This window comes from Galendromus occidentalis, unplaced genomic scaffold, assembly GCF_000255335.2.
Source record: "Galendromus occidentalis unplaced genomic scaffold, Mocc_1.1 scf7180000077485, whole genome shotgun sequence".
In the NCBI taxonomy this organism is placed as follows: Eukaryota; Metazoa; Arthropoda; class Arachnida; order Mesostigmata; family Phytoseiidae; genus Galendromus; species Galendromus occidentalis.
The window spans coordinates 2050018-2071031 of record NW_003805473.1 but is presented as its reverse complement, the minus strand read 5'-3'; the positions used below and the strand labels follow the sequence as shown (position 1 = coordinate 2071031).

Below are 21014 nucleotides of genomic sequence, written 5' to 3'. Positions count from 1 at the left end.
TACCAGAAAGGGGAAAGGTGGATGAAGAGGTCTCAGGTCATACATATCCAGAGGTCCTTGCGACGCTCCTGAGTCTAGAACATCCTGTCTTGCCCTTGATGAGCACAGGGCTCTCGAGCGTCCCCGAGCCGAAATCGAGGGTTATCTAATGCGTTTATGCTTCGTGAATGGAATTCCCATTCCCCGCTCTGCAAATGAAGGCGCGGTGCTGCTGAAGATTCTACTCAGGCAAAATTTATTCGTCGATCTCGAACAAAATCACAGACTACTATTTTCATCCTTGTCCCTCAGGGGCTGACTTCCAATTTGGGGATTAGATGAATAGTTACCGAGTTTGGGAAAGGCGTGCGGGTCTGTACTGGCCGGAATGACTTCCTTTCCCATATCCTGAGGAACGAGAATATCGGTGAGAGAGCTTCGGTGAGAAAATCAACCTGGATGTGCGATTCCGCCGTCCGGAAGGCTAGACCTGAAGATACCGCTTTGGATCGGGAAGGAAGCTTACCTTTTCGAGGCGTTTTGCGTTTGCCACAGCTTGGGCCTGACGAGCGATTCTCTCCTGTATTTCCTCTGCAGTGGGAGGATCACGTCTCCTCCCCCTCAGCCAAGCTTCCCACTCGAAAGGCAGTTCGTAATCGACCTCCTCACTCACCGGCTGGACTTGACGTTTGCTGCGACGGCCACTTCTTTCACCTTGCCAGATGGAGCAGTATTCAATTAGACTCCTTCTTTTGACAATCGCATTCACTAGCTCCCTCACCTTCCCCCCCTCCCCGAATATTGAATGCTTGACTGGAGCTATCTCTCTCAGCAATCATAAAGAATTCTTGAGTATAGCAAAGACCGAGCTGAGGTTGCTCAATTGATCACCTGCTTGGAACTCGAAGTATTTGTTGCCAAGATAATCCTCCCCAACGGGTTTCAGCGGAGGCTGTCTCCGGAGTGAGTTCCAAAAGTTGTCATAAAGAACCTGGAGAACACTCCGCTGCCGCGACATCAGTCCGTTCTGCGTTTTCGGCTGGACTCTCCTCTCACGGTGTTCGATTCTCGGGACGCGACTCCTTGAGTCGGCTCTCGGTTACCGAATATAGATTGAAAACCCGCAATTATGGTGAGGAGAAATAATTGCACAACGAATGTCACGGCTCGAACAAAGCGCAGCTGGCGACCTCGTCTTGCGGTAGATCGCCAGGGCATACTCTCCGTTTAGAGTCGGCTTGTTGATGTTTTCATTTTGTCACTGTTGTGAGTTGTGAGGTAACCTGAGCCGGGACAAATGCAGAGAGGCCCTGCTGTGAACGGGATTCTGATGAGCGTTCCCTGGATTCGAACACACTCCCGACGGGGGTGATAGTAAGCCTTGATTGGTTAGCATACGATGAGTGTTCAATTTCGAATTATAGTCATAAAGCCTCTTCTGCGAAGAGCAGACGACCATAAGACGACACGCAGCTGCAACTCTCCCCCCCCCCTCTCCCTTCTCATCCATGAATCCCGTGGAGCGTGAGTTAAGAGATCGATCCCGCGAGGAGGTGCTCTCCTCACGAACCGAGCGCCTGGATCTTCTATCGACTGTATCCGGGAAAAGGTGATCCGAGTCGCTGCGCGCGCAGGCTGATGTCTCGATGCTCCCGATTGCGTGGCACGAGAGATGAAGGATCATGATGAGCATCATTTCTCGCAGCGGTGTTCACTGCGTCACTTCAAGCAGATATCAGATCAAAGTTCGGGAGCTCTTCTTCTGCAGCCTGCCAACTCATCCGCAAATAATCGATATTCGTCACTCCGCCATAAAACTTATGCTGGGACTGAGATTTGATTTGGACAACAGAATTTCCTAGGGGTTCCGCTGATAACAGTAGGGAATTGGGTTAGGTGTGGCCTGATCGGGAACATAGACTCTCACGAAGCAGTGCTGCTTAAGCCCAAGCAGCGGCTCGAGCGGCTCAGTCAGAATGCTCAGACTTGAACGATCTGAAGCTTGGAAGCTTTGACTTTCTTGCTGTATGGGAAGCATGTTCTTGAAACTCCGGAATAGCAACGAAGCGACGTCTTCATGGATCGGTCTCGATATGGGGAATGAGTCCGCAAAGATGGACCGTCAACTGTTCATTCTATCGGCATCGACGGCTCCATTGATACAGCCACGGAGCTTGGGCATCGGCGACTTCGTACTCGTAGAGTAGGATCGAGTCACGGAGTCTGCTTTGATTAGAGAATCGTTCCAGCTACGCTACCGCACACACTCACAGATTTCACTCGAAGCTCTCCGGAAACGATTTTCTATTTATCATCGAGGAAAAAAATATATGATTACGCGGAGCTCTGACCGGAATCATTGTCATATACAGGCTTGTGGTCAACTACCTCCCGTTTTCTTCGGCATAAAATGCGTCGCCTCTCATCCTTGGGCTGAATGGATTGAATTCGCCGCTGATTGTTCCAATTTATATAGCGTCGATTATTATCCCGGGCGCCCGAGGAAGGTATTCGAATCCATTGAGTGAAATTGGTGACATCAGGAGTTGAGGAAAGCTCCCGATTTTCGATCCGACGAACCATACATCACACCAGTCCTCGCCCCGGCCCGCTCCTGGATCCTTCGGACTCAGTGAGCCTTCGCCCTCTCGTTGATCGATTCAGCGATTGAGATCTCAGCGTACTCTTGAATTGATAGACCTCAGAACATTGAGAGCGTTTGCCGAATAGCGCACCTAAAATTCTCTCACCCCGACGACGGACTATCAAGACTGATCTATGATTCACCTATCGGGCATGCTCATGCGAGTACATCGAAGAATCTGATCGCCATCAGAGTCCAAGTTCGGTAGGATGACTCAAGACCGGATCAATCCTTGCCGCTAGTTTCTGATATCTGATTGAAAATTTATCAAGATCATCCGTTTCGCGCCGCCAGCCTTTTTCGAACCGTTCGCTCCGCCCATTTGTTTACGTGCGCTCCGCTAGTCGCTATGACTGACTGTCGAACTGTCTGACTGACATTACTTACACTAGAAACACTGGTCGGAGTGCAATCGAGTTTCTCTGTGAGCGCAGACTCGTGATTCCATCACGAAATCGGCGGAACGATGGCCCTCAAAAAAGTCAAAGGAAACCTGGAGCGTATGTTTGACAAGAACCTCACTGATCTCGTTAGAGGAATTCGGAACAACAGAGATAATGAGGTAAGAGTGACCCAAGTTCGCAGCTGTGGCTCGACGTAGCGTTCGGATGAACGGCGCTGATGCGGGGATAGATGAACGAACAAGTCCAAGGCTCGAGTGTCGCAAATCCGGTTGAAAGACCGAACGTATGAGCGTGCTCGACTAACGAGGGCGAAAACATATGTCGCGTGGATTGTCGACTTTGACATCCGGATTTCACCCAAACCGGCTGTCAAACTCGATTAAGCGGAATTGGCACTCGATCCGGTCGTGTAGCTCGGAATCGATCCCAGAACTCCGTCACGGAGCGGAGAAAACCGAATTCCAGAGAAAGGTGATCACGAAGGGTCTACCTATCACGTCGAAAGCCGGAATTCTACAACGAAATGCCCTCCAGAGGCATGGAGGCGAGGCGGATTGCGCAGAGATTCCACGTCGGAGGACAGTCAGATCTCATTGACTGGGATTAAAAGTAGCAATTTGATTCACGAGGAAGTTCACGTGACGGACGTGCACCGAATATGCGCTCAATAACACTGGTGAAATCATCTTCCAGGCGAAATACATAACGCAATGCATGGAGGAGATCAAGGAAGAGCTTCGCCAAGACAATCCCAGCGTCAAAGCGAATGCTGTCGCCAAACTGGCCTACGTAAGTGTTCGATCCGTTATCCTTTGATACAACAATAAGCCTCTATCAAGGGGCCGAGAATGGAATGAAAAAGCTGCGTGCACTCCGTCAAAGCCAACGCTGATCTTATCAATCGTACGGAAAGCGGGTTGCTTCTCTCGAGGCAGAATGAAATACGCGTCAGAGAGTCTCGCGGAAGAAATTTGATCGCGGCGTTCGAGAACATGCTGCGCGCAGTCTTCCCGGCGACCGACCACCGTTGCGATATATGGGATCAAAAGTCAATCTCGGAGGCGCCCAAGCGTTCTCTTCGACTTGAGATATGACTGAATTCAATCACGAGGCTTTTGGAGCGAAGCAGTTCTCGTCGAGGTAAAAACATGATTCCGAGCATGATTTTTTGCCACATGACGGATCATTCCCCGAGTGAGACGAACGCTCCCGAGCGAAATACGATGAGTTGACTTAATGGTTGACCAAAGCAGCATAGCGATGAGAGTCGATATCCGAGATCGAAGGAAAAAATTACTTCTACGTTATACAATGGTCATAGGATAATCAAGGATCGTCTTCGCTTCACAGCTCCAGATGCTCGGATACGACATAAGTTGGGCGGCTTTCAATGTGATCGAAGTGATGTCATCATCGAAGTTCACTTTCAAGCGGATAGGCTACCTGGCGGCCTCCCAATCCTTCCACGATGAAACAGACGTGCTCATGTTGACAACCAACATGATTAGGAAGGTCTGTCGGTGATTTATTCCTTAGCTGGGAGCAGCGGAGTGTTTCTTAAAAAAATATTGAATCGACGGAAACTTCGCGCCGACCTGTCAACACCGTCGGAAGAAGCCAGAGGGGCTCTCTAATCTCACGTTCTGAACACGTTGCAGGATTTGAATAGTGTCAATGTGTACGAATCGGGTGTGGCGATGTCGGGCTTAGCTTGCTTCGTTACTCCGGATCTGGCTCGCGATCTCAGCAATGACGTCATGACATTGTTGACTTCAACGAAGCCGTACCTCCGGAAAAAAGCCGTTCTCCTAATGTACAAGATTTTCTTGCGGTTTCCTGACGCCTTGAGGCCTGCCTTTCCGAAGCTCAAAGAGAAGCTCGAAGATCCCGATCCAGGTAAGCTGGAACGAGTTGAATGTAATCGACGAGAGACGTCTACTTTGCGTCCGCTTCTACAGCGACGAAGGGCCGGAACCCGTGCCCCTGTAGGGATCAGGTCCGCTTCAGTGGTATAGCCTATTTTCTCTACATTCCCAGGGGTTCAGTCTGCAGCAGTCAACGTCATATGCGAGTTGGCGCGAAAAAACCCAAAAAATTACTTACCGCTGGCCCCAGTTTTTTCAAACTCATGACTTCTTCAACGAATAATTGGATGTTGATCAAAATCATTAAGCTGGTAAGTTTTCGCCCAGGTTTCGCCTTGGCAAATAGCTCCGCGCTATTCATTCCATCATTCGATGTGGAGGGTCTTGGCTCGCCTCGGAGAATGTACAGTAAAAGCTCGTTACTACGAACACGAAGGGACCGACGAAACTGGTTCGTTGTACCGAGTTTTCGCTGTAACGAATGCCGCTCAACACTATCCCTATGGCGGGCTGGCCAAAGGAGGAAAAATTCCTTGTTCGTTGTACCGAGAAATTCGTTGTAATGGGGGTCGTTATAACGAGCTTTTACTGTATTCTGATTTTGAAGACCTCAATTCTATCCGATAGCTGGGTGGAAAATTTAGACAGGCTCGACTGCATTCCGGTGACCGGAAAGAAGTATTTTTTCGCGGAAGATCGACTGATCTTGATCCTCGCAAATGTCCGCGATGGAATCCGAGAGCAAAGGCTACCGGCAGCTGCCCGTGATCTTGGTAGACGTGGAAGCGAAGAGTATGTCTTCATGTTATCTGTTTCAGTTTGGGGTTTTGACCCACTACGAGCCGCGATTGGGAAGAAAACTCAGTCAACCTCTGATTTGCCTTATTCGAAGGTAAAGAGAGTGAGCGACAACACGTCGAGTAGCCAGAGAAAAATGCGACTCTTCGCATTCTTCGACACCGCTGAAACGCACGGCCCCCCAGCCAGGGCTCCGTCTATAGCACCCCGCAGTCGCTTGGAGCACCCGAAATGCCCGGAACGTTGACTGCACAAAGGGCGGCCGGAGACCACATTGAATGAAGTTTTCGTTCCTTAATTCCTCTCGTAGCGGTAGTTTTGGCGAAGTTATTTCACGTAGAAGCGAACGATCTTCTTTCGTCTTATAGCCATTGGTGGCAATGAGTTCCGGTTATTGCGACCACACTGTGACTTTCGTTGTTCAGTGATAGTCGGTTCGATTAATTTCCACAAACCACAGGGGCAACGAAGCATGAGACCCTTGTCTAGCTTCCGGCGGCTGACGATGGAACTGACGAACCAGTCATAGCTGTAGAATGAAGATAGGTGTATTGTCGACGCTATCGTAGATATTCTCGATAATGGACCATCATGCCAAGGATAGGGTGTATTCTCATGTGTTTCTCGAAGCTTTGAGCGAGGGGCGCAGAAAGTCTCGTATTCTTAACCTCGGACGACGAGCCAGTCGAATTGGCTCGGGCTCGCTCCCCCGAAGTGTCTCAGCGTATCTCCTACTTTCAGTTCTAAGCGAGTCCTTGCGAGCTTCTACACTGGTCAGAATGACTGAGCAAATGGTCAAACTGTTGGCGTGCTGAAAGTATACCTAGATTCCCGAGAGTCTGATTTTGATTATTTTCCGATTTCTGATTTCAGTTTGGGGCGCTGACGCCGCTTGAGCCTCGCCTCGGCAAAAAACTCATAGAGCCACTGACTAATTTAATCCTCAGGTACGCTTCGTGTTAGGCAATTTCCGCATTATCAATGCTTTTCTTTTCCGCAGAGAGAGCTCCCTGGAACTCATCCAGCGAATGAGTTTGGGGTCGATGCATGCTCATTTCCCGTTTTTGCGACGGTGCATCCTGCATGAGCCCTCGAGCCGCCGGCATGAGCACGCCTGCATGCTTTGATTTTGAATGTTTTTCGCTCCAATATTCATGATTTCATTTTGACGTTGTCGCAGCACGTTGCTCTGAGCTTCCCCTGCTGGAAATTAAGTTTACTGACCACGTTGCAGCACTTCGGCCATGTCACTCTTGTACGAGTGCATCAACACAGTGATCGCTGGTGAGTATTGTGATGCGGTGACCGAATGTACAACCCCCGTTAATGAGCATGAAAAGACGATTCCGTCGCGTCTCGTTAAATTATCATTAAAATTTGCAGTGTTGATATCGATATCATCCGGACTCCCAAGCCACTCTGCATCTATACAGCTTTGCGTGCAGAAACTCAGAGTGCTCATCGAAGATTCGGATCAGAACTGTACGTTTCCCGCATAGAGATTATGCGAAAATTCACTTAGCCGGGAGTTCGAGACAGCGGAGCGCCGCGGTCTCGGCACCTGAGATATAGTCCGACTTAGATATGTTGTGTTTCAGTGAAATATCTCGGTTTGTTGGCGATGGCGAAGATTCTGAAAACGCACCCGAAAACAGTCCAGTCGCACAAGGACCTGGTACTTCAATGTCTGGACGATAAGGATGAGTCAATCCGACTGCGCGCGCTGGATTTGCTATATGGCATGGTCTCGAAGAAGAACCTCCAAGAGATCGTTCGGAAACTGATGAGCCACGTCGATAAGGCCGAGGGCCAGCACTACCGCGATCAGCTTTTAGCAAAAATCATCGACATATGCTCACAGAACAACTACCAATTCATCATGAACTTCGAATGGTGAGTGTATGGGGATTCCCAGCTTTCCAGGAGCCTTCTGCGAGAATCGTCGCTGCAAAGCGTGCTCTTATCGTAACGTCGTCTCCGCTCTCAGGTACATCGGAGTTCTGGTAGAGCTGACGAGAATCGAGGGTACAAAGCATGGAGAGCTTATCGCTGGACAGATGCTCGATGTTGCCATTCGAGTCGAAGCCGTTCGAACGGAAGCGTGTCGACAAATGAGTCATTTGCTCGAGAACATACCGTTGTTGGTCGGACAGAAAGATTCCATAACACAGGTGCTGCTCGCCGCCGCCTATATCTGCGGCGAATTCTGCCAGTGAGTACGAGTATTGGATCCTCGATCGATACGTGGAATTATTCCGGATGTTTCTCGAGGCGAATTTCTCGTATTCGGCTGTTTGACACTCTTTTTCTGCCCCCCCCCCTTCAATGAAGCCTCCTGGACGAACCAGAGATCTGTATGGAACACATGCTCAAACCTAGGGCAGCTCAGCTCCCAGCGCACATTCAGGCGACGTTCGTTCAAAATGTGCTGAAGATTTTCGCTTCGATATCGGAAACTAGCGACGATGCCACGTTCCGTAGACTGGCCAATCATCTCATTGAAAGACTTCCGATCTTCGTGCATTCGGGAGATCTCGAGGTCCAAGAGAGGGCGTGCTGCGCCTTAGCGCTCGTGAAGCAAGCTCTGAAACTCTTCGACAAAGGAGAAGATATCAGGGCAGACCTCAAGCTTATATTCAAGGGTGAGCTCAATCCGGTAGCGCCGAAAGCCCAGAAGAAAGTTCCGCTCCCCGAAGGACTCGACTTGGACGCGTGGATCAACGAGCCTCCAAGCGATAGCGAAAGCGATCCTGAGTCTGTCGGAGGAATGGATGTATTCTTCAAACCAGAGAAGTACGTTCTCCCTCGATATCCATCGATGCTCTTTGTTCTGGTCCTCGACTCCCCCGAAACGAAACTTAAAGATTTGAATCTCTCTCCCACAGAGCAACGATCGCGGAGGAAGTTCGCTATGAGCCCGATGAGGAGGAGCTGGAGAGACGGCGGAAAGCGAGGAAATCTCTACAGGCGGAAAATCCTAATTATTTGAAGGGCTCCACGAAATCGAAACGAGACACCAAGGGACTGTTGGAGAGGGATATGATGCTCATAATTGGCAAAGATGAGAAGAGCCATCGCGACAAGGATTCCAAGAAGCGCAATAAGTCAAAGAAGAAGGAAGGTCGCAAGTCCAAAAGCAAAGTGACCCTCTTGGCTCCTGCAGGCAACGAAGAGAACGAGGAGGAAGACGAAGAAGTGGACGTTCCCACGGTGAAAATCCAGATGGAGTTACCGGATGGAGCAAGGATGAGCGACAGTGATGACGACAAAGACATCAACGATCCTCACAGAGCCTTGGACATCGACCTCGCTGGCACGATGGACCTCTTGCCGTCGACGTATTCCCTAGGCAGTTCGAGCGTCAGCAAAAGCCCGAAGGATCAGTCGCGCAATCACATCGAGAAGGCAGTGTAAGTTCCGCGTCTGATTGAGATCGCGTTATTATTCCGCATGCCGTCGATGCTGTCTCGGATCATAGATAATAATAATTGATTTCTCATTCCTCCCGAGGAATATTCATTGATTTCTCTTTGTCAACAGGGACGCTGGAGTGGAGGCAGCTGCGGAACCCACGAAGGAGAAGAAGAAGTCCCACAAAAACAAGAGGGATAAGTCGGAGAAAAAGGACAAGAGAGCGCGGAAGGAGTCTCGAGAAAAGAAGAAAGAAAAAATTGGCGACCTTCTCGAGACTGGTGATCCCGTTGCAGTGAAGCCCAAGTCCAAGAAGTCCAAACTCGAGAAGGTTGGTTCTAGGTTCTCGATGCTATCGAGCCGAAACTGCGAGGAAAATTCCCCTTCTAAGTCGGGTGATAATTACGATACTCCTCACTCGCTGCAGGAATTGAAGGGAGAGAGCGGCGAGCGCAGAAAGGGACAGAACAAGAGCAAGAAATTAGGTTACGAGGAAGCGCCGGGAATAGCGACCCCGTCGCATGAGAGAGGGAGTTCCGTGCCGCAGACTCCCATGAGTCCGTCCCTGGCTCTGCTTCAATGCGAGTCCAAGTTCGAGCATCTAACAGAAGACTCCAACATGAAATTGGTAGGTCCACGACAGGACTCCGCATTTCCCGCTATCCACGTCGAATGCTGTGACGGATTCCGTTGGAGGATCTTCGTCTTATGCTCACTATCCTCGATTCTTCCCGACAGAGCTATGAGATCCGAACACTGTACAATGTTAGCGACCAGCTTGTTTGTGCCTTGAAGTTCACCAACAAATCAGCCCGTCCACTGAAACAGCTAGAGTTATCGTTCCGCGACGGACAGTGTCTGCGATTTGTAAGACCCGAGTCGGAGGCAACCACGGTGGCGGCCTTACCGTTCGCCCTTTTAGCATCTGGAGCATCTTACATCAATGAGTTCGCATTCGACGTGAAGAGAATGGCCTCAGACATAGTGAAGGCCACCTTGACCTACATGCGTCTGGACGAAGACGGTGCCGTGAGCGAAAAGCTCGACTGCAAGATAAAGGTCCCGCTCGTGGCCTTCCTTGTACCGCGACCGGTAGCTAGGTGAGCACGGGATCCTAGCTCGGAGCCTTATTCATGAACATTGGCCGAATCCGCAGCGTCGGAACTCTTGTAAATCTTCTCTCTTCGTTACAGTGACGTGTTTGCTCAAATGCTGACCTCCGGAACGTTGAACGCCGAAGGCTCTCTTACGATCCCAGACGTTGAGGTTGATTTCACTCATTTACTCTCGAAGCTTGCGTTCCACGCGCGTTTCGCTCTCGTCGAGCAGGTTAGTCGAGCGTGGCCTGGATCCTGAATCCTTGGTGATGATTTTTATTACTGGACGTTTGGATGTGACCTGTTCCTCGAATCTGTTCCCATCCCTTGACCTCTAGAATATCTTTCCCCGAAGGATATATCACGTCTGATTCATGTCTTATTCTATTTGTTTCCGCTTCAACCAGGTGGGTCAGACTGCCTCTCTTCTGGCGACGGCTATCACAGGAGAAATCGTCTGTCTGCTCGTCAAACGCAAAGATCAGAAGAATCATCTCGTCATCGACGGCAAGAGCGCTTCTGAGCAGCTGTTAACGCAGGCGTTAGCAGAGATCAATCGGCTGATCACCTCCGGGAGCTTATTCGAAGACTGAGAGAATCGACTCTCGTTCTCGGAGAGCGGTCGCTTCCCCAATCTGTGCTTCCCGAACCGAAAAGATTTGTGGTCTCAACGCATTCTTAGCATTTGAACGCCAAGCCCAATACCGCAGTGTTTGCCGCTGTCGACGCTTCACAGAGGTCGTCGACTGAACCTTCTTCCGCTAAAAGCGACAGCAGTATATAGAGTGCAATTTATTGTTGATTGGGGGAATTCCGATTTTTTCCGTTGGATCTCCTCATGTGAGAGTGACAACTCGAGCAGAATGCTCGAGTTTTTAGGAAGATTAGAGTAAAGTATGTTTATGAGTGCCTGTGAATGCTCGCCTTGAGACCGGATGTTCTCAAACGGATGAATAAAGTTTCGCTTATTGGCTAAGGGAAGAGCGTGAGCCTTGTCATGCTAGGGAAAATCCCGTCGTCGCAAGAGATCCCATCGATAATAATAATTTATTGACTTCCTCTCGTCGGTCATATCTGTGTGTTTCTCCGGCATTCTCCAAGCAGGACTTGCCTAGGGGGGATTTCCCTCCACCTTCCGGTGAAATATCCTGCGGGACCCATGCTGGAATTCGCTCCTGCGGACGGGTCCGAAATTGAGGGGGAGGGTGCGGGAACGGTTTTACAGTGTCTCGGCCGCACCATCAATCTGAATCATTCGCCTCGATGATCGGTCGTTCTTGTTCGTCAGTTGAGCCGTTAGCCTGTAGCGGAGCGATATCGATGTGGAGCGTAGCGCTCGCCCATCGTACATGCCTCTCGCAGAGCGCCGTTTGCCAATTGCCGCTATCTCGAAGCGTCTTCCTCAAGAATGATTGTTCGATTTCTCTGACATTTTCTAGTCTCTTAGGATCCTTGTTCTCCTTAAGAATCAGGCGTTGCCGCTTCTCCGCCCATTTCAGAAGGCCGATGTTGGCGAGAACGCAAAATCGACGATGACTCCACAGCGCTTCGTGTCCTGTAATTTTAAAGTTTTTTTTCACCTGCTCGAGCTTTCGTTGTGAAGAGCAGTTCGCAGAGCGGTGCTAAAAAAAATGCGCACGACCCACGAGAGTGGGAAACTCTGGCAAACCACCCCTGAGCATGGCGATTTGCATGATTTCGAACGGGGAGAGGTCAATACCTCGTATGATATGCGGAATTATTCGTGCAGTCCCCACCTACCTGGGAAAGTGTGGATGAGATCCGATACGAATGTGAGCTCAGACTCGAACAGAGGACGCGAATTCACCCTGAGAAGAACATACTGCCTGTAACTCATTCCTGAGTAATCTGAGACATGTGATTGTAGAAAATCCTTGCTCCGTTGAAGTTCGCTTTCCACAATCAACGGGGCTCCCTCAACGTATTCCTTCAACAGATGGCGCCGATAGTCCCATGCGTGATAGTTGGAAAAGTATCTGAAATAACGAAACGATCAGGTGCCTGAGGCTCAAGTCTCGAGTATACCAGCCCTGCCAAGAAAGACATTGTTGGATGCTGCTTCAGTTGCTCAGAACTCACTTTCCAGCCATGGTTTCACAGAGCTGGAGCTCGCTGTGGAGAACGGCCTGACGTCGCTCCAACGTGTAATTCTCCATCTCTTGGGATAACACCCATTTCCGATGAAAAAACGCCTCAGCCGTCTTTGGTTTTCTAGACAGAGCTAGATGAGAAAGTTGCAATTCTTGTTGGAAGCTGCACTTTTTCTGCAGGAAGAGTTTTTTACGACAATTCCATCCTGCTTCAAGTTCCGGATTGATGAGAAGGACGAAATTTGAAAGCTGCAGTAACTGCGAAAATAAAATTTGTCAGCCGATCACTCCTGAGGAGAAGCCTCCCCATATGCCGCACTAAAAGCTTTCTCTGCGGGTTTCGACTCCGTACGATTCCTGCGCGAAATCAAGGTGGGAGGAGAGTCTCTCGTTGGGGGGGGCTACACGGGAGAATTCCGATCCTCGTACTCGCTTAGTGACAGGGACCACCGAGATGCGCGCGGCGCTGTGGCTTTCCCGCGAATTTACGGATCAAGAACTCACTTTTTGGGCATCCTGGGTTCGGAGCAGCTCATCGTGAGCAGCGACATAAACAGGAACAAGGCACCAAGAGTCTAAACCTAGGTGATTTTCGATGACGTATACAGGACTGCGGTTCGCGCGTTCTTGATCGTCAGCACTTGAGATCACGTCGAAACTTTCTAAAAGTGGATTCTTCCTCAAGATCGACTCCAGATCGCTCAAGATCCTTTGGCACAGATCTGCATCCATGATCGCTCTCACGTCATGCTCTGTATATCTAACAGATCGCCAGAGCGCCGACTTTCACGTGGGCAATCCAATCCGCAGAGGAAACTTCCCGAGTTGTCACTCGAGCGTAAGTTATGTCAAAACTCAGCGGAACATCTGTTGTCTGAGGATTCGTTGTTGAGGAGAGTGCTATTACGACGACCCAGACGACGAACACTCTCCTTCCTCCCCGCGACATCAGCCGCCGCGGCGCGACGTCGGCGACACTGTCAAGAGTTTGCGAGACACGATCGAATCGTTCTGCATGTGTCGGCTCAGGGAAAGAGTGGCGCCAATTTTCGAACGTCCGTCCGACCGCTAAGAGATGGTGCCGCCAGCACGGACTATCGACGGAGTTTCGCGGGAGGGAACAAGATTTCGACACATTGAATAGAATCTTTGATGATGATTGTCGATCATCGACTTCGTCGTTGTCCTCCGTTCCAGGAACCGGTGTCGCAGGCGGAACAGAAGTCCGTGCGCCTCAGTTGACGGAGACAGTCGGAGGCTAAGATCTTGGAGAGTGATCGGCGCACTCCCACTGCTGAGATTCCACAGATGGTTTCCCTCGATTGGATGCACTGAATCTCCGACAGCTGTGCCAACCGGTCTCACGATCTTGTGTGTTGGACGATCCACTCCCAAATCATTCGTTTTTCCGTGGATTGCGAGAAAACAAGAGGACTCTCGAGGGAGCGTTCCACTGGATCTTCGGATATCGATGCTACAGATTGCGTTGTAAGTGTCTTGATGAATTAAATTCGCTGAGCTCCTGTAGAAAGGAATGCTCCTTCACGGAGTTGATTTCCTCCTCCGTATGGGATGGATTATAAGAATAGGACCAGGAATCACGAGAAAACCCACAGTATTCCTGTGTCGTGGACTGATCGGACTGAACAGTACCACCCGGGGCAATCCTCCGGGTGATTCGCCTGGGAAAACATCATGCTGACATTTCATATTTCATCGTTGGTGGGACTAGCCAACACGATCTATGTGCAATCATCCCTTCTCGATCCGTAACACGACGTCCACACAGAGGACCTGCGTCTGGGACGATAGTTCACGAAGAGACGTGAACATAGGTCCGATCAATCGTGAGTGCCTCTCGGAGACGGATTTCCTCCAGAGGTGAAGGGCCGTGGCCTGCGACCAGCTGAACACCGATATCCCGTTCATTCAATGGGCATACCCGGAAAAGAACTTCCCGGAGTCCCTCAGGTTCGGGATCTTCCGGCGGCATCGAATACAAGGCACCCAGAGCTTGGCCTCTCACTATTTCGAACGCGAATGAATGACCGACTTGACGACGGTCCTTAGCGCACCCACTGGTCGTTCTTGTGCGCGAAAAGGAGTATTCCCTTCGGACCGCATCAATACGAGCCCAAGGCTGACGCCCTGAACCTGGTAGCTGTGAAGCAAAACTGAGGAAATTGAATATTATCGAGTTTGAGTCAACTTCCACTCTCTTTTCCTGGGGACTCGTGCAGGGAGGAGCTAGAATACGTTTCGATCTCACGCGGCGTTCTCCCGCCGTACTCGCGCGCTTAGATCTGATCGCTGCTCCCTCCAACGCGAGGCCGCAAGCTCTGAATTCCTAGGGCGTGATATAAGGCGCGTGACCGTGAACGCGTCGTGGACCCGCTCGAACAGAATCGAGCTGCGATAGAAGTTTGCATACGAGGAAATTTCCGATGGAACGAAGAGCGGGCTCAGGTTCGCGAGTCGAGCAGAGGAAAGAAAAAAGGGAAACTCGAGGAACTTCGGCTTGTCGACTCCAGGTCGTCCCATCCATCCTGTCGGGGAGATAATGTGAAGACACAACGATTGGTAGGGCGACTTCCACGACAACGAAGGCCCCTAGGAACCCTTTCGCCGTGTCATACGAGGCCATTGACCCCGAACATGAGACGTCAGATAGTGAGCCAGATTTTGCTGACTTTGACCTTCATAACATGCGAAACCTGTAATGTGACATCATCTGTTCCGTCTGAACTGAATCTCCAGCGTAAAAATGACGTTACGGGACAGCCAGATAAGGGAACGATGGAGCCGATCTCGGAGATTCGGACAGGGAGATTTCATTCTCTCCCTATCCGACGTAATCGCTGTCCGCGAACAAAGGGATCCGTTGTCGTTGTTCCCGCTGCTGCTGCTCTTGTTGTTGACGTTGCTTCTGCGGCTGCTATCACTGATGCTGGCGCGGTGGAGCACTAGATGAAGGAAGCATTCTTTTCTTGGATCTTCTGCGTCGACAACAAGAATATTTCCCTCCCTTTCCAACACTCTTCTGGTCCCTTATGCGGAACCGCTGGGTCATCGGCTCGGCTCTGCTTTCCACATCGACAGCGACGGAGCTTTTTTTTCGCATTACAGCAGACGCCAGTCGTCATCTGGCTCGCAAGTGACAGATCCTCTGACGACTTCCCTCACGGGCGCTCCAAGCTCGCCGGCCCGCTCACTTGGTCCATCTGTTGCTCAAGTGATCGGTCGCCTCGCAGACCGATCCGTCGGGCTGACGGCAGCGGCGGCTTCGCAATTCTTCAGTGGCATCCTCCGCGGAGGATTCGCATGTGCCAAAATCCCTGACAACATGGAAGCTACCCTGAATCGGTTCGCTCAGCTGATCGTCTGTTTTCTTCTGGGGAACTCGCCGCCGCACAACAGAGAGCTCTCCGAGCGAAACCGACAGTCGGAACCCATCGACCAGTGTTGCATCCTCGCGATGGAGTGCGGACTCGCCGACCGTCATCGCCGGGAAGAAGTCAGGAAAGTCCAGAGCGAGTATATCGAGACTATCTAGTGGAGGGGCGGTAGAGCGTCGAGCATGCGTAGAGACTTGACGCTTCTTCTGTGCGGGGTAGGGTTCTTGGCTCTGCTTGGTTATCGGTACGACCTGAACGCCACCGCATTGTTGGAACGCAAATGGTTCTTTCGTTTCAATCGTCGTTATTCTGAGGAGTCCCCGCTGCGTGCCAACCTCGACGACATCAACTTGACGCTGCCCGACTCCCAGGAATACCGGCAGGCTCGACTGAAGAGAGTCTGTCTCCGGTACCAGGATCGTCTCAATCGAACACGTCATCGAGGTCGCGGAAGTAACTTTTTCCCAAAAACTCACCAGCCTCGCTTCTGTAGCACTGCAGATTGTCCGCTACTGGTGGATCTCAAGCACAGATTTCTTTTCTGTTTCGTCCAAAAAGTCGCGTCGACTTCGGCTAAAGTCCTGTTCCTCCGCGAGTTCCGCACCCCTGATCGAGCTCTCAGAAGAGACGAAGTCACCGCTTTACATGAAGTTGCCAACGATAAACTGCTCCGGGTAGGTCCGATGTACTACGGTCCGAAGCAGTTGAAGACGTTTCACAAAGCCATGTTCGTTCGTCATCCGTTCGAGAGGTTGGTGTCCGTTTACGAAGACAAGGTGGGTCGGGAACCTTCAGAGGTCTCGTTTTTCTACGACAAATACTTCAAGAAATTCAACGGACGCCGGAACATCACTGGAACGATGAGTTTCGTGGACTTCGTCGATTATCTGATCGAAACACCAAGATTCGAATACGATGAGCACTGGATGCCATATTTTGAGAGATGTGAACCCTGCACTGTCGGCTACGATTTCCTGGGGAAGCTGGAGACCGCTGATAGCGACTTCGAAGCCATGCTCAAAGTGAACGGACTCGACGAGCTCGAACCCCGACTGAAACACCTCAACGCACGCAACGAGTCCACCTTCGTCGAACAGTTCTTCATACAGCTAGAACGAAACCAGATTATGGCCTTGTATAGAATATACCGTTTCGATTTCGAATTATTCGGCTACAACATCCTCAACTACATCGACACATTTGATAACGGCATGTTTTAGTTAATGTTGTATCGAATAACCAAACTTACAAGACGAGGCACATTCCGGCCCCTCCAGTCCTCACCGCGTCTCGGTGGTCGATTGCTCAGAGGAGTCTCCTCGTCAACTTGAATAAGAGATTATAGAATACCCTAACAAAGCTCATCAGATACTTGTGATGTTGTAAAGTTTTAAGAATACTTTTTAATTTTTAAAAAAATAGATATCCCCTCGGGCGGTCATCGTCTCACAACGAATGCTCGCTTAGCCGCGTGGATATTCAATCGCTCGAATATTTCCCGGCGGGAATCCAATGACACATGGAATTTGTACTGCACGAGTATGAAGCTTCGATTGGGTTTTATCGAAGAGAATTGATCGACCCAATGCACGAATTCGTATTCACCTTCAAAATTGTAATAAACATGGTACAAATGCTCGATGAGCATGTCCTGATTTTTTCACCCACAATTTTGTACGCAATGAACTCGTCTCAACGAGATGGAAATCTCATGGAAGCGACGACCAGTATTGATCCGCGAGGTATCGGTTTCTGAGAGGGTCTAAAGGAGATTCGGAGGCTCGACCATCTGACGGCAAACAATGCCCCTTGCTTACAGATAGATGAGAACTATGATCGAAGGAAAGAAGAGAAGTTACTGAAGGGAACTGCCCTGGCGAGCCTTTGAAATCTAACATTTGATGTGGCCACTTGCTCTCGCCGTCTTGCTGTGGTCTAGCAAGCAAGTCAGGTAAGCAAGTCAGTCTGCTGGTGACTGTGCATCGTGCGTCGTGTCCGACTGCCAGCGACTTCTCACTTGCTCGCTTGGTCACGCCTCGAATGCTCGCTAGAGAAAAACGGATATGCCATTACTGCTACAATGGTCTTTTTTCTGCGACACCACTAGACAGAGAGCGCCTCAGCGACGTCATCGAGCTGTCAGTTTTGAAACTTGCCCTTCGTAACAATATCATTTAATTGTGACAATAATATTGTATCAGAGCTGAAATCCTCGATGCGTCGGGCATCCTGGATCGAATTGAACATCACTCTATATTCCTGTCCGTTGGCCATCGGACACGGTATGACTTCCACAGATGTCAAGATACCGGAGAGCCCGAGGAAGAGTCATACAACGCCACTGCCATTGCAGTGATCGTTCCGAATGCTGTCGTCGCCGATGAGGTGAATGCCATATGATTATCATAAGTCAGAAGTTCCATGCACATTGAGCGGCTTCCTCTCTGACTGGGGAGCCGATGTCTCACGTCCTAATTCGGAGTTTCTCTGACTTTAGCAAGGCCGGACCTTCGACACGGTATCTCTGACCACGGCGCCGGCGGTACCTGAGTGCTCTCCAAGTCCCCTTCTCCGTCCCGGCTCGTGGGGGATGAGCCCACTTTTTTCCTTCACGTCTCCGTACATATTCTACATACTTATCGTCGCGGCCACGCTGTATTTGGTAGCAGTTATCATGTGCATCAAGGTGAGGCGGGAGTCTTCATCTGCCAAAAATCGTCCTTGCAGTCGACAAAGCATCGAGTATTCTGACCTCCCTCTCTCTGTCCTTCTAAAGTGTGTCCTCAGAGCCCACAAGGAACCGACTACCGGGAAGAGAAATGAGACTGAATATTCCGGCGTGCCGACGTGTTCCAGAAGCAGTCGCGTTCCAAATCTTCCGAGCCCAACTCCATGTGAGTGATATCTAGATCCGAATTTTCAAGGCTTCATGATTGAATTAGAGGGAAGCCTTCCGTGCACCTCGCTGGGTCTCCCATGTGCTTGAGGGTGAGTGATCCTAAGAAGTTCTGTCTTCCGAGGCCCGGTCTGATCGACGCATACGTGACTCCTTTCGAAGACGGATATCTTCTGCTTCGCTTCTGTCATCACACTGGCCAGCGGGAGGGAGAATGGAGGAGTCTGCGGGAAAAAATGAGTCCGGATTCAAGATCAGCCCTCACGGGGAATTCCTCGTTGGCGACGGTGCAATCTAGAGCATTCTTGATCTGTTGACAATGTCCTTCGCTATCTTTGGGCCGAATATAAATTACCTCTGATCCCGTTTTTCCGACGTAATTTACTTCGGGGAGTATCTGCCTCAGTCGGCTGATTTTCCGATTTCCAACGATATTCGGGCGCCGGCCTCGATGGCGCGGCTCACATCGATGATCGACCTCAGCTCATCATCGTGGGATGGGGAAAAAACCAAAAGGACAGGGATATCCCGTCTCGAGAACGGTCGCACGCTTCTGCGAACGCCCCACCCTCCACAGCTTCGATTTTTCTGAGAGCGATGTTCTAGGACCGATTCGAATGTCTCACGATTCACGATAAACACCTTGTTCCCCTGGGCTCGCCCACCGGAAATTGATTCGATAAGGGAGGGAACGCATCGATTCTGTCGCGTTCTAGGTTCCCCGGGAAGGCTCATTGGAACGGGGGGCATTGAGCAGTGTCGAATGATTCCTCGATCGCACAGAGAGGCTGATCCCCGGGATCGGGAAGAGCTACCGAACGAAGTCGAGATTATCCGCTTCGCGAGACCCAGACATTCACCTCTGAGCGGCGAAGGGTTGACGGATGTCGTTTTAGAGCAAGCTGCTTCCAACCTGTCAGACCCACTTGACAGACAATCGATTAAATCTCCGAGCTCAACTATGCGTCGCAGTCAAGGTCATGTGGCGAGCTCTGATTGACGCTCAGGTCTCGATTCGCGGGGCCGTCGACGATACATGACGATAAACGTGAATCCCCGTGACAGTCCCTTTTACGCGATCGGTCCCTCCCGCGAGAAGCGCGAGTTCTCTCCCCGTTCGTTGCCGATCGCCAGAGCACAATCGGGAGCCCGCGATGAGCTTGACCTTGGAATCTGGGACTTTCGAGGTCGCGCACGACCACCGACCCAGGGTTTCGGGTGGCCTGTCAACGAGTTTCTGACCACCGACTGAAGAGAGGGCAGTCCCGAGACGACCGCCTTCAAATGACTCAGTTACAGTGATAAAGAATGCCCGCTCATTAGGCGAAGGAGTGTGGCTGAACACGATTAAGGTTGCAAGTCTTGTTGCGTGGCCTTGAGATCCGGGCGAGCAGCTGCGGCTGCGGTGGCGGCCACCTAGCAGAGCTCGGCGGCCGGGCCTCGAGAGCAGACGATCTCTCCAGTTCGCAAGGCCTATGTGTAGAGTACGAACGAGCTGCGGAAAGCTGAGGTTTTTCGCACCTAAAGGTCCACAATGCCGCGGCTCCGGTGATGCATCGCGTCCTGTGAGAGGTAAGGATCGTTCTGCACCAGATCGCGAGCTTCTCGGAACTCTTTTGAAGAATTCATCTCCCAAAGCAGGCTCTATCGTTCGGAATATTTTGTGCTTTCCCACGGCGTCTGTCGTCGGCGGGACAGCGCTTTTCGCATGCAGGTCTTGCATGGCCATCTTCTGGCCGAGGGAAATGCGGTGCAGTTTCCCAGGAAAAATTTCGATTTTCCATGCTCGGCTATGGGGCCCCATAGTGAGAGACGGTCCTTGCTCAGGACTCGTCGTCTGGACAGCCGCATCGGCGGAATGAGGCACCAGGGAGCTCCATCGTCAGCAGCGATCCCAGAAACGCCGTACGGGGCTGCTGCCGTATATAATATGCGTGTACGCGTGCTCGTGTGTGTGTGGGTATGTGTGCCAGAGCAACGGCGGTGGTGATCTCCGACTGCCGCTCATCACCCTTGCGCGTGTCTGAGCCCGAAGGGTTCCTGTCAGAATTTTCCTCTGGAGCTCCGCGAGTAGCCGGTGGCAGCTGCGATGAAGAAATACGCCGGCCGATTACGACTTCAAACGACGTCTTCACTCAGTAGTACCCCTATCGATTTCGGAGTGAAGCATCGTCGGCTTTCGGTTTCGTCGGGTGCGTGTGCCTCTGACTTATCTTCAACGATACAATTTCATACTCCTGTTCTTGGGGAGGACAGTGATTCAGTTCGTTTCCGATCGATTCCGAGGCTCCGACCGGAACCTTTCGGCGCGGTGTCAGCGCGAATTTCCCATCTGAACTCGAGTGACAGTTCTCGGATAGGGCCGCAACGACCTGTGTGCATCAGTTGGCCGTAGCGCTCAAATGGATGGAGTG

The 21014-nt window shown here is 50.9% G+C and overlaps 4 protein-coding genes across 4 annotated transcripts; 2 read left to right on the top strand and 2 right to left on the bottom strand.

Moving 5' to 3' along the window:
- Positions 1 to 208: 208 nt before the first annotated feature.
- On the bottom strand, positions 209 to 1199 carry LOC100906809 (NADH dehydrogenase [ubiquinone] 1 alpha subcomplex assembly factor 2). Its single transcript, XM_003745785.2, has 3 exons — positions 871 to 1199; positions 506 to 693; positions 209 to 387 (listed from the first exon to the last, which is right to left on the bottom strand). Exons 1-3 carry the CDS (start codon positions 995 to 997, stop codon positions 259 to 261), a joined length of 444 nt encoding a protein of 147 aa, XP_003745833.1. The 5' UTR covers positions 998 to 1199; the 3' UTR covers positions 209 to 258.
- A 1805-nt stretch (positions 1200 to 3004) lies between these two features.
- Positions 3005 to 11170, top strand: LOC100900356 (AP-3 complex subunit delta-1). Its single transcript, XM_029112188.1, is given in 19 exon segments — positions 3005 to 3185; positions 3721 to 3816; positions 4378 to 4539; positions 4686 to 4923; positions 5065 to 5139; positions 5142 to 5203; positions 6564 to 6637; positions 6925 to 6974; positions 7074 to 7172; positions 7289 to 7583; positions 7678 to 7902; positions 8022 to 8483; positions 8576 to 8831; positions 8874 to 9100; positions 9231 to 9432; positions 9529 to 9729; positions 9840 to 10201; positions 10295 to 10430; positions 10606 to 11170. Coding segments are annotated over 19 exon segments (3504 nt in total). The 5' UTR covers positions 3005 to 3089; the 3' UTR covers positions 10792 to 11170.
- Positions 11171 to 11224: 54 nt separating this feature from the next.
- On the bottom strand, positions 11225 to 13282 carry temp (protein prenyltransferase alpha subunit repeat-containing protein tempura). Its single transcript, XM_003745784.2, has 4 exons — positions 12814 to 13282; positions 12299 to 12567; positions 11960 to 12195; positions 11225 to 11753 (listed from the first exon to the last, which is right to left on the bottom strand). The coding sequence occupies exons 1-4, from the start codon at positions 13039 to 13041 to the stop codon at positions 11440 to 11442; spliced, it is 1047 nt and encodes a 348-aa protein (XP_003745832.1). The 5' UTR covers positions 13042 to 13282; the 3' UTR covers positions 11225 to 11439.
- Positions 13283 to 15886: 2604 nt separating this feature from the next.
- LOC114828356 (carbohydrate sulfotransferase 11-like) lies at positions 15887 to 17307 on the top strand. Its single transcript, XM_029112185.1, has one exon. It carries the CDS (start codon positions 15887 to 15889, stop codon positions 16922 to 16924), a length of 1038 nt encoding a protein of 345 aa, XP_028968018.1. The 3' UTR covers positions 16925 to 17307.
- Positions 17308 to 21014: the final 3707 nt, after the last annotated feature.